General features: G+C 36.9%; 1 protein-coding gene across 1 annotated transcript in view; it reads right to left on the reverse strand.

The window, feature by feature from the left end:
- Positions 1–11,031: 11,031 nt before the first annotated feature.
- The window catches only part of LOC101898989 (uncharacterized), a 29,845-nt gene continuing 27,417 nt past the window's right edge, over positions 11,032–13,459 (reverse strand). The window contains exons 2-3 of the mRNA XM_005178210.3: positions 11,748–11,918; positions 11,032–11,663 (exon numbers count right to left, since the gene is read on the reverse strand). Coding sequence (XP_005178267.1) covers positions 11,097–11,663; positions 11,748–11,768 — 588 coding nt within the window. The 5' untranslated portion in view covers positions 11,769–11,918 and the 3' untranslated portion in view covers positions 11,032–11,096. The remainder of the gene's footprint in view (positions 11,664–11,747; positions 11,919–13,459) is intronic.

The following is a 13,459-nucleotide window of genomic DNA, read 5'->3' on the forward strand; positions in this document are numbered from 1 at the left end:
AGCGAAGCAATTCGTTTGAGTTTATTTTCTTTCTGTTTCTGGTGTAAGTTCTTGCAAGCTCATTTTTCAATATTTGCTTAGTGGAATATTGAGATATGTTAATCTCGGGAGACATTTTTCGGCCACTGCGACGCGGGTTTCGATCAAGTTTTCGAACCATTTCTGCTGATGTGCTGTTTTCTTCATTCCACTTCCTTGACGTCGGGCTGCGCAACCAAAGATTAATTCACATTAAAATGCTGGAGTGCTCTAACGACAGCCACTTATGGTTTTCCAGCCAAATATAAAGAAATCGCACTATCACGCTTGAATTCCATAACGAATAACTTTTTTTCTGGAAAATTCTCACTAAAATGCTTTTGTACCCTTATAAACAGCAGATCAAATTATTCCAGTGACAGAATAAAAGCTGTCGGACGAGTGGCTTAGAAATAACAGCAGTCTGAAGTTAATTGCAGTTTTTTCATCTCAACCTGTATATTCTGTGGAAATTAATCTAGCTTCCGAACGAAATGAAGTAGGTTAATAATATTTTACCCAGATGTATATTATGTCTGCAGGACTTTTGGTATTGAAAATGGGTCATGTAGGTCCACGCCTTTGTATAACCCCCGATATACGGCATTTTGATGATTTAAGCGACATTATTCACCGGAATTGATTTAAATTTGGTATTTGAAGTTCGTAATGGATACTACAGCCTAAGACAGAAAATTGTGTGTCGGACCACGTCTTCGTATAGCCCCATATAATGGTACCTCCCGATATTCGGTATTTTGATGATTTTTGCTACATTGTTACCGATTTTTTTTTAAGTTTCGCATTTGAATATTGTAATGGCTTATGACAAATGTTACCTATGCAGGTCCATGACGTCGTAAAAATTTTTTGTTTTTTAGAATTGCCAAATTCGTTCCAAACGGTGGAGGGTATTCAAAGTTCGGCCTGGCCGAACTTACAGCTTTTTTACTTGTTTTTTTTTTTTTCGAATGGTATATAAAATAATTCGAATGTCAATGTTGATTTTCAAACTCATAGTCTTCGGTTTTTTAATAGGACACCTAACTTACATTACTTGGTAATGAGGAAAACAAGTTAAAAATTTAAATGTAGGTATTTGTATTTCGTAATTGGGTTTTAGCTTCGGTGGCAGAACATTCTACATATAGGTCCACGTTTTCCTACGGCGCCCTTATTACAGTGCCTCCCGATGCTCTCTATTTAGAAGATTTAGACCACATTGTTTATCGGATTTCTTTGAATCCCAGTAGTTGTGGTTCCCCCTATCATTGTCCATATTGGTTCACAGATTACATAAAGCATTACCGACAGATATTCGGCATTTTTTATGATTTATGCCACAGTATTTATGCCTTGAAGTAGAAAATGGTTGTTGAAAATTCGGTCCGGGCAAACTATTTTTCTTTTATTTTTTGATTATTTGTAACAGTTTATTTGTTTCATGCAGCTCCCAACCGAAAAGCAAATATAAAATTCACAATACTTTTTGGACAATCCTCGCACACGGAAGTATTCCGATTTAAATTTTTAATGAAGGAATATAGAACTTCCCACTTAAACTTGTCCGGCAACAGCAATATTCCGGTTGCTGTTGTGGATATTTGAACATTTTAATTTACCAAAATTTCTTCTCAATTCTGGCATTATTGAACTTCAAAAAAATGTAGGTACATAACAGAACTTCCCAAACACTTGCGTGTATCGAACAATGACATTTTCATTTGAGATTGAGATAAGCTTTAGGCGAAAATTCTGCTTTTGTTTAAAATTGAGATACGATGATTTTGAATATTCGTTTGTTTTCCGAATGTGGAACGAGTGAAAGGTGGGCATTAATTGCACAAGGTGTTAAAATTTTGATGTGTCAGCCCATTGTTGAGGCCGCTGTTGTTGAGATTGTTGATATCGGCGATTATATCATTGCGGTGTCGTGGGAGCATATAAAATAAACACGAAAATATTTAAATTAAAACAGTTTATTTTTAGTGACACAAATCGACCGGAAGAGGTCAACAATTTTTTGAGAGTTGTCTGTTCAAAGGATAAAATGAAGGCAAGTGTTACAAGGATATGACAGAGATTGAAAAGAAAAAATATTCTTCGTTTGATTTGATCCAAAAATTGTAAATCACCAAAATGTTTAAAATATGGCTATATGACAAATATGGAGCTATTCAAAAAGTGCAGACTATTAAGTGTTTTACAATCTCAGTGCATTTGAAAAGTTTGTGAAAAAATTAGACCCCGGTTGCCATTCTATTTAAATAAGCGTAAAGCAAAATTCGGGATGAGAAACTTAATATACCTTAGGAATATACAGTCTTAAGTCATTTTCTTCCCGTGTGAATGGTATCCAGTACAAACTTTAAATTCCAATCTTCAAACTATTTTATTGGAAAATGTGGTAAAAATCACAAAAATACTGCGTCTTCGAGTGTTATGTTATATTTGAAAAAGCGGGTCTTTCGCGAACTCGAAATATCAAACTTCCAAAAATTCTATTAAAACAAGTGTTTAAAATCATCCAAATATTGCATATCGAAGGCATCCTAATAAAAAAACTAACATTGTAAAATTTCCGCTTCAAAATGTAACTTAAATCACCTAAATACCAAATACCGTAATATAAGACCAGAATATAGTCCTTTTCGGGCAGGTCTTTGGTTTCTGTCCGTTGGAGAAAATTCGACGAAAAGATGACAAAACCCACAAAAAATACTTTAAATCAGGTGGTACCGTAATATGGGGGCTATAATTAATAGTGGACTTTGTGTGTCTGAAATGCTTATTTTGAAGTGGATTGGCCTAACCTAACGCAGATATATGTTTTTTTGATATATTGAGCGGATAGATACAATATTACTTAATATTATTATTAATATTGGGTTATACGAAGTTTAAAAAAGGTCGGTGACAAATGTTTTATTATATTGGAGCTAAGATAATTCACAATGTTCGTTGCTTAGAGTGGGTCATCATTGCTAATTTTTCCACTGTGCCTAAATTTAGTAAAATATTATGATGTACAATTTGTGGACTAACTCGTGGACTTCGTTTGCTAAATCTAAATCACATATAATCGGGATAAAACGAGCGCTTGCTTTTTTGCAAAGAAACTGCTTACGCTCCATTTTGTCGCGAGTTCATATGTCCGGTGGCCTAAAATAAAAGTGGTTGGCAAAGGCGAATGAATTTCGGTACATGTACAGTGTGAGATAAAAAAAAACTGCAACAAAGTCAAACACCATAATTTTTAAAGCAAAAAATGTCGGAGATAGAGTCAAATTTTAGAATAAGTTCAGATTTGTTCGAATTGGTCACCTTTGGCACGAATTATGGCCTTCAAACGGCCAATGAAACTATCACACGCTGCAGGAATATTGCTCTGCGGTATTTGGACCATAACCGGCGAAGCGCTTGCTTGAGGTGATCGATACTTTGGTATTTTTTAGTGCCAACCTTGCTTTCCAAAATACTCCAGACACAATAGTCCAACGGATTAGCACCCGGAGATTTTGGTGGCTATTGTGCTCTGGAAATGAAGAGAGGAACCTCATTTTTTAACCATTCTTGGGTGACGGGTGCTGAGTGCGATGGTGCTAAGTCCTGTTGGAATGTCCAAGGTCTGCGGCCAAAATGTTTGCGTGCCCAAGGCTTTAATACACCCTCCAGAATATTTTCGCAATAAATCATCAGAATAAATGATGCCCCGACCGATTAATACGAGCGGAGAGCGACCATCGGCTGTTTGGCGGCCCACACCATCACAATGGCCGGCGCTTGAGTTCTGGTTGCCAACTGAAGGTGCACATTTTCAGCGACCTCTTTGGCAAGTAAACACGATCATTTTGTTTGTTTACAAACTGCTGGACAACGAATGTTTTCTCATCGGAGAAAACCAAATTCGGCAGTTCACCACTTTCGGCCAAGCGAAGCAACTCTTTAGCTCTTCTGAGACTATTTTCTTTCTGTTGTGGTGTAAGTTCTTCCACTTTTTGGAATTTCAATGCCTTTACCCGAGCTTATTTTTCAATATTTGCCGAATGGAATATTGTGATATGCTCAGCTCACGAGCCATTTTTTGCCCACTGCGACGCGGGTTTTGATCAAGTCGCTTCTTTACTTTTCGAACCATTTCTGCTGATGTTGCTGTTTTCTTCTGTCCACTTCCTTGACGTCGGGCTACACTACCAGTTTCATGGCAACGAGCGATGGTACGAGACATGAAAGATTTATTCACATTTAAATGCTGGAGTGCTCTAACGATAGCCACTTTTGGTTTTCCAGCCAAATATAAAGAAATCATACTATCACGCTTGAATTCCATCGCGAATAACTTTTTTTCTGGAAAATTCTCACCAAAATGCTTTTGTACGCTTGTAAACAATATAATGAGCTGTCACTGGAATAATTTTAACAGCTGTCGGACGAGTGGTTTAGAAATGACAGCAGTCTGAAGTTGGTTGCAGTTTTTTTCATCTCACCCTGTATATATTCACAGATATAGCCGACCGGAGTATTCAATTTTCATACTTCATCTGATAAGGATAAAAATATTGGTATGGGAGAAATTATAAGAAGATCGAACATTTATATCAAATTTTATGCGAAATCATAAATTCCATATTTATTTCAGGTTTCTGGTTGAGAGAAATATTTACACATAGCAAGTTGTGAAGAATCACTAACTTGTTTCGCAAGTTATGACAGATAAAAGTATAGAAAATTGTGACCCGTTTTTGGGCGAGGAACCAGAAGGAAAGGTACGATCTCCATTATCTATATAACAGATCTTGTGCTGATAGAATTATTGAGATGTGCCAAGTCTGAATGGAATTGGATGTTAATTTCGCGTTTTATGAGCTCTATGTATATTGAAAATGTTGAGAATTTTGAGGGGGAGGTACCAGAAGGAGTGGACTGATATATTCCATCTTTAGACCTTGGGTTAATAAAAATATTGTGATATGTGGTACTTGATGGAGTAGACCGATATTGTCCATTTTCGCACCGAAATACTGATGAAATTATTAGAATTTGCAAAGTTAGAGCAAAATCGGATCATCCTTTCCCTTTCTGGGCAGCAAAATAATTTTTTTCCATTTCCTACCTTTTTTGGGGGAGGTACCAGAAGGAGTTAACTGATATTGCCCATCTCCGAACTCCATCTTAGTTCGATAATAATATTCCGATGTACCAAGTTTGGACGGAATCGGATAACCCCTCCGAGAGTTAACCTGCGCACCAGCCAGAGAGACAGACGGACGGAAATCTCTAGATCAACTCCAAATGTCCTGAAACGGATTTGGTCCAAAGAGACCTGGGGTCTAAAAAGTTATTTCGATGCGGCACGTTTTGGCCGTATCAAATGATATATAACCTCTTTAGTCACATGACTGAGGGTATAAAAACTATTAGAAGCACTTTTTTAATCTATATTGGTGCGGAATATTTTGTACCAAATCGACCTAAATAACAAGTTTTCGTTATCAGGCCAAAATCCCCCCATGGAATTGGGGAGCATTTTTGGCTATAACCCTTATAGACATACATCAAAGTTCTTGATTTCTTACAAATTTTGCATGTTTTCCCCTCTTTTCAGCTCCTTCCCAATTCATTGATAATATTTATTGGAATCACTTCTTTCCATTCGCATGCTGTTCATTGCCAAGGATTGTCGTCGGAGGATCGAACTAATAATAATTTCCCTGTACTCCAACAATTCGAAGCCCTACCAGTGGCAGAGGAACATCCAATCGATCAATATAGCACGATACGAAGGGCCCGCAATGAGGATAATTCTGCGGACAGCTTTATTGGCTACATTGGTGGTGGTAATGGTCAGGATTTCGAAGAAGATACGGGAACCCATGAAGCTCTGAAAATTATCGATGGATTTGACAGAAGTCAGGGGCTGTTTGACAGTTATGGTGTGCCAATAGTGGTGTCGTCGTAGTTTTAGAGTGAGATTAAAATATTATTTTCGAATATGACTTGTTATTTAGACTGTAGTTAATAGATTTAAGTACACATGATTAATTAATGTCAATAAATTGTAAGAAAGAAACTTTGTGCAAACTTGATGGTGACTAAAGCAATGTTTACATTAGCCTTTATTCACATTATTTACTACACAGCGTAACCCCCCGCCGAAATTAAGTCTAAGTTTTTAATAGTTGCATCAATGGCTAAAGTTGGACATTATCAGATATTTAGATTAGAAACTAGTTGTCATATTTGTATTAATAAACCAGTAAAGAAAGTCTTAAAGTCGGGCGGGGCCGACTTTATGATACCCTACACCACTTTGGTAATTTAGTAGAGCTCCGCAGTTTTTATGGGAGAATTCAATCATACACGCTTTGATTATAATTATAATTTAAAGTTCAAAGGACTAAATATTTGGGCATTTGTATCTTTTAAATTCGCACTTGTTTTGCATATTTGGTGCAAAATTTTCAAATTAATTCAGATAAAAATATATATGGGAGCTATATCCAAATCGGAACCTATCTCGATAAAATTTGGCAAAGATATTTCTGAGCTGTATTTGATATATTTCTCTGAATATCGTATGCATGCATATTACGGTTGTGGGTAACAAATATAACAAATCGGATAAATATACTTATTTTCAATAAATACATTCAAAAATACATGACAGAAAGACGGACGGACAGACGAATGGGCATGCATAAATCGACTCAGAATGTGATTCTATGCAGATCATTAAAAGTAACTATGGGTCTATCTCCTTTCCTTTTGCCTGTTACAAACAAATACACAAAGACATAATACCCTGACCACCTTGTGGTGTAGGGTATAAATAGTAAAGTAATCGACTGACTGTTTGACTAACTGATTGACTGACTTAACGATTCATCAACCCCCAGACAAAACGGGTGAAGCTAGAATCTTGAAATTTTATGTGAGAATCAGTTTTGGTCCAAAAGGCCGGGTTTTTGGAAATTCGTAATAGAACGGTACGAAAAGTTTAAAAAGGTAATAAATACTGTACCCTTGGTATTTGAGGAAGCAATAGAGCTATAACTCTTAAATTATGAATGAGGGTCACTGATGAAGAATATGATAGATGGACAAAAGGGTTTTGGGAAATTCGCCCTATAAGTGTACGAAAAACACTAAAATGTACTACATTTGATACCATTTCGTATCACGTGAACGGTTGGAAGTAAAAACTTGTAATTTGGAATGGGAATCAAGTTTGAGGAGTCGTCTCGATGTAAGGAGTTATTTTTGGGTGTGTGTACTCATGTACACGAAAAGTACGAAGAGGTACTAAGTTTAGTACAATTTGAATTTTGAGCAACGGGTAGAGCTGGAATCCTGAAATCCTGAAATACAGGCGGAGTGTAGGATTGGGATACGGAGGGAGTTTTCGAAACTTGTACTTATGTGCCCAAAAAGTACTAAATGGTACTAAATGTGGTACATCTTCGATTTGGGTGGACCGAAAGAGCTGAAATTTAGGAATAAGATTGCATTGTAGGTATAATAAATGTAGGAGTTTTGGAAATTCGTGCATATATGTACTAAATGATACTAAATTTGGTACAATTTAAGTTTTGGGACATCCTGAAATTTGGAAATACTATTTCTATTGGACTGTATGATGTTGGTAGTTATGAAAATTTGTATTTAAGTGTACAAATTAGTACTTAATTTGGTATCTTTTGGATTTTGGTGAACCAATAGAGCTGGTATCCTGAAAATTAGAAATAAGATTACCGTCGAGTTATAAGATTGGGATATGTAGGTTGGTTTGGAAATTTGTACTTATATGCAATAAAATGTACTAAATAAAGTACAATTTGTGTTTGGCCAAACTAACAGGGACGGAATCCTAAAATTTGGAATTGGGATTACTGAGGAAGTGTAGAGTTGGGGTATATAGGTGTACTAAATGTTCTAAAATGTTACTTAACTTCTAAAATGGTACCATTTGGTAATACCAAACGGATAACGCTAAAAATTTCAAATTTTGAACTAGAATAAATAATTAAGGTTGGAAAGTAAGTTTGATAAACGATAGTGGTTTTAGAAATTTATACTACGTGGGAGAACTTTACTAAAAGGTAATAAATTCGGAACAGTTTGGTATGGTATGAACAGATGAAGTTGCAGTTTTCAGTTGGTGGTAGGTTCGCAATAAAGAGGTGGTTGTCGAAATGTGTACTATAAGTACTATAAAAAGGACTAAATAGTACTCTATTTGGTACAATTATGAGATATAAAAATTGCAACAAAGTCAATCGCCATAATTTTTACATTTTTTTTCTAAATTTTATCGAATGAAAGTAAAAAATGCGGAAATAGCATTAAATTTTAAAATAAGCTTACATTTGTTCGAATTGGTCACCTATGACACGAATTATGGCCTTCAAAAGGCCAATAAAACCGTCACACGCTGCCCGAATATTACTCTGCGGTATTTTGGCATATTTCCGGCGAAGCGCTTGCTGGAGGTGATCGACCTTTTGGTATTTTTAGTGCCAACCTAGTTTTCCAAAATACTGCCGACACAATAGTCCAAAGGATTGGTATCCGGAGATTTTGGTGGCAATTGTGCGCAGGAAATGAAGCGAGGAACCTCATTTTGTAACCATTCTTGGGTGGCGCGTGCAGAGTGGGATGGTGCTGAGTCCTGTTGGAATGTCCAAGGTCTGCGAACAAAATGTTTGCTTGCCCAAGGCTTTAATACACCCTCCAGAATATTTTTGCCATAATATTCGGCATTTATTCTGATGACACGGTCGATTAATACGAGCGGAGAGCGACCGTAGGCTGTTATGACAGCCCACACCATCACCATGGCCGGCGCTTGAGTTCTGGTGGCCAACCGAAGGTGCACATATTCAGCTAACCTCTTTGGCAAGTAAACACGATAATTTTGTTTGTTTATAAACTGCTGGACAACGAATCTTTTCTCATCGGAGGAAACCTAATTCGGCATTTCGGCTAAGCAAAGCTACTCTTTATCACTTTTGAGTCTATTTTCTTTCTGTTGCAGTGTAAGTTCTTGCACTTTCTGGAATTTCAATGGCTTTACCCCGACCTCATTTTTCAATATTTACGGAATGGAATATTGAGATATGTTCAGCTCACGAGCCATGTTCTGCCACTGCGACACAGCTTTCGATCAAGTCGCGTCTTTACTTTTCGAACCATTTCTGCTGATGTTGCTGTTTTCTTCCGTCCACTATCTTGATGTCGGGCTACGCTACCATTATTACGGTAACGAGCGGTGGTACGAGACACAAAAGATTTATTTACATTTAAAAGCTGGAGTGCTCTAACGATAGCCACTTGTGGTTTTCCAGCCAAATATAAAGAAATCACACTATTACGCTTGAATTCCATTACGAATAACTTCGCTTCTGGAAAATTCTCAAAAAATGCTTTTGAACGCTTGTAAACAATATAATGAGCTGTCATTGGAATAATTTTAACAGTTGTCGGACGAGTGGCTTGGAAATGACAGCAGTCTGAAGTTGGTTGCAGTTTTTTTCATCTCACCCTGTAATGGTACGAAAAGTACTTAGTGGTACTGAAGTGGGTGTGAGAAGAAGGGATAGACCAGAAATTTGATATTGAGGTCTCTGTTGGTATCTGCGGTTGAGATTTGGAGGTGGTTTCCGAAATGTGTACTTTAATTGTACGAAAAGTACTAAATTTGTTGTTAGATGAATTAATAGAGCTGAGATCCTGAAATTTGGTATTTAGATTGCTAATTGTATCTGTGTTTGAGATTTGGCGGTGTTTAGGAAATGCGCCCTATGTTTGTATGAATAGAAATAAATGGAACTAAATTTGGTATAGAGTGAAGGGATAGAGCTGGAATCCCGAAAATTTTATTAAAGGTGATAATTCATAGAACGGGTTTTTGACTAGTTGAAGTAAACGGCTAATGATGTCTCCGTTGGTATCTGGGAATGAGATATGGAGGTGGTATTTAAAAATGTATACAGGGTTGTCCATATTCGCCATAACTTTTGACAGAGATGTGGCAACGCCATAACTTTTGACAGAGATGTCACATCACTTAATGACATACCGCGTTTGAAGCGTCAGTCCAAGCAGATTTTTACCATGAACCAATACACGCCACGCGAGCGCTCTGAAATAGTTGAAATTTACATTCAACAGAAGAAGTCAATTGCGAAAAAAAAATGTGAGAAGTGCGCCTTCTAAGAACACCATTAAGCGTTTATACGAAAAATTTTCGTCTGGTAAGGCTCTTTCTAATCCGAAGAGGCCATATAAAAGTCGACCAAGGCGATCGGCCGAGAATATCGCTGCCGTACGAGCCAGTGTTGAGAGGCCCCCAAGAACATCCCAAAAACGCCATTCTCAGCAGTTGGGCATGGCTCGGTCCTCTTTACAACGGATTATTCGCATTGATTTGCATTTGTTCCCGTACAAAATTCAATTGACGCAAAGAATGTTGCCTGCGGACAAGCCTCGTCGATTGGAATGGGCCCAAAGAGTCATGGGTCCGTCGAATATGGGCAATCCTGTACTATAATTGTACTAAACGTCCCAAATAGTACTAAATTGGATATTTGGTGAAGAGGTAAAGCTGAAATCCCGAAATTTGATAATGAGGTCTCTGTTGGTATATGGGATTAAAGTATGGATGTGGTTTTGAAAATGCGTACCATAATTGTACGAACAGCACTAAAAGCAAATAATTTTGGATCACCGTTAGTGTCTAGAACGGAGCAATGTTGATTGTTTTGGATATGCGTACTAAATGTTATTACATATGGTATTGGACGAGCTGAGCTGATATTGAGGTCTCTGTTGTTTCTAGGGTAAGGGTAAACTATTTGTTGGAGTTTCCATAAATTCAATCTTGTCTCACATCAATAGACAAATGTTACAGTCTGTCAGTCGCTCAGACATCGTTACATATCATAGATGTAAATAGATTGTTATATAAATTAAAAACTATTTTTGTTTAAATAAATGATAATTATTTTACAATAATTTAAAAAAGGTTAACAATAATTTAAACTAAGTTTTTGTTTAGCCTAAAAAAAATTACAAACTACTCAACATTCCTGCCAACTCTTGGCAATTGGTTTGCCATAGCTGTCCAAAGCGCTGTATGGACCATCAAAAGCTCCGTAGGCTTTTAGCGATTTGAAGGTTTCGAATGCATCACCAAAACTAGGATAGCCTCCATCCGTGACTCCAGCGCCAACACGAATAGTTTGCTGTGTTTTTATGCGTTCCGAGCGATGTTCGCGTATCACGTTTATGGTAGCAGGCGGTTGGCTCTCTTCCAATTGTTGTTGTTGTTGCAGTACTTCAAATTGATTAAATGGCGACTGCGGCTGCTGCTGTTGCTGATGAATTACTCTATAAGTATCGGTGACGGTGTTGGAGGTGGAGTGGTGCGGTCCCCGACTCTGGCCATAATCCACACGAATATTGTCATTGGATAGTTTGAAGATTCGTAGCGTTTTGATTGTTGGACCGAATGACGACGGGTGTTGATGAATTACTTTGACCGTGTGAACTGGAACATCGTTAAGTGTTGGTCCGAAATATACTCCAGCCGAACAGGTGATTGTCATCATTAGCAGCACACAACATAACAACAATACAACAGCAATCTGTTAAATAAATTATTAAAACAATAATTTTACAAAAGCTAGACTGGGATGGATGGATAAATGGATGATTGTAATTTGTATTACCTTGTTGATGTGTATCTTCATGTTTGTTGTTGTTGTTTTAACTGGAGGTTTGGATGAGGAGATTGTAGGAAACTCCTACCAGCTGCTGAATTGTTTGTTACTGAACTTATTTTGATGGTATCACTGATGTTTTATATGGCTCACAATTAATTTACAGTACGCTCTGCATAACTGAAATTTGGGAAAATTGAGTTAGTCGAAGAAGTGGATTTAATATTCCCTAAGAGTTATGATTATTGACTATATCTGAGGGATGATTATTTGACCATAGTCTGAGGAAGGTACCAGAGGGTACCTATTGCCAAATCATCTAAACCATAATAAAGGGTATATTAATTATTTATATTATAATAATAATTATTTTTGACTCCATAAAGTATATATTAATAATCGGAGTAAAATTTTGAGGCAATATGCAAAAGTCCGTCTGCAGTGGTCACCCTACGAATCTACCTAAATTACTACGATATGGCTAATAGTCATATTGTTTATGTCTGTAAGTTTTATAGGATTTCAATTGGGATATATCGATCCACGTTTATGTATACCTCCCATTACGGGTACCAACGATATTTGTTGTAATTCGGTATTGAGGGCTCCTATTGAGTACGTCAACTGTGTAAATAGAAATTGGAACTGGTTTACGTTTCGATATACAACGGTAGATATTCGGCTCCTCCCGATTGAAGATATGTTAAACCGCATTATTAAGATTTTTATATTTTTCGGCTTCTCAATGGATGCATATAAAAGGGTTCGATATTCGCTTTTACGATATTATAACCATATCGGCAATTACGATTTTTAGCAATCAAAAAAATCTTAGAACAGGCGAATTTGAATTCAATATAAAGGTATTGCTATATGTCGACTTTGCAAGAAAGTGGAATTATATTATGGAACGACTAATATTCTCGAAATTGCTTCTGAAAATGCAGGTACAGTCATATAACCATTATCAATATAGAAATCCTTAAAGGTCATATGAGGGAAATTCCTAATGAGGATCCATAGTTGCCGTTTTCAATACCAATCCTCTTAGGAATAATATCCAACGGCAGACAGAGGCACATACTTGAACGATATAATGTTACTCAAGAATACATACATTATGGCAGGCCCTGCAAACATTTTCTATAGCCTGGATGACAAAAAATTTCACTTCAAAATGATGGCGGATAAGAAAGTTACAATCGTAATTATTATCCAAAAATATAAGAATGGCTAAAGATACTGTTCCACTTCTGAAATACTACCTGGTGTTTCGGGTTTGTTACCGCTGGAGGGTAACTTCGATGGACGCTGTATTCTCCTCGCATTTGTATATTTATACCCTACACCACATAGTCATAAGCGTTTTTTATCTTTATGTAGTTGTTTGTAACGTGGAGAAGGAAGCGAGATAGACCCATAGTTATTTTGAGGATCTTCATAGAATCACTTTCGGAGTCGATTTATGCATATCCGTACGTCTGCCTGTCCATGTATTTTTGCGAATCATTTGCGCTCTAAAATACATATGTCAAATTTTATCGAGATCGGATCAGATTTGGATATAGTTCCCATATACATCCCATATACATCTTTATCCAATATCATGTTTACTTTGCACCAAATGACTAATATCGGCCCAAATGGACAGTATTTTGGCAATTTTGGCTGAATTCATCCTAGAAACCAGTTCTTTAAATTTGGTGTAAATCGGTTCAGAA

Source organism: Musca domestica, unplaced genomic scaffold (genome assembly GCF_030504385.1).
Source record: "Musca domestica strain aabys unplaced genomic scaffold, Musca_domestica.polishedcontigs.V.1.1 22, whole genome shotgun sequence".
Taxonomy (NCBI): Eukaryota; Metazoa; Arthropoda; class Insecta; order Diptera; family Muscidae; genus Musca; species Musca domestica.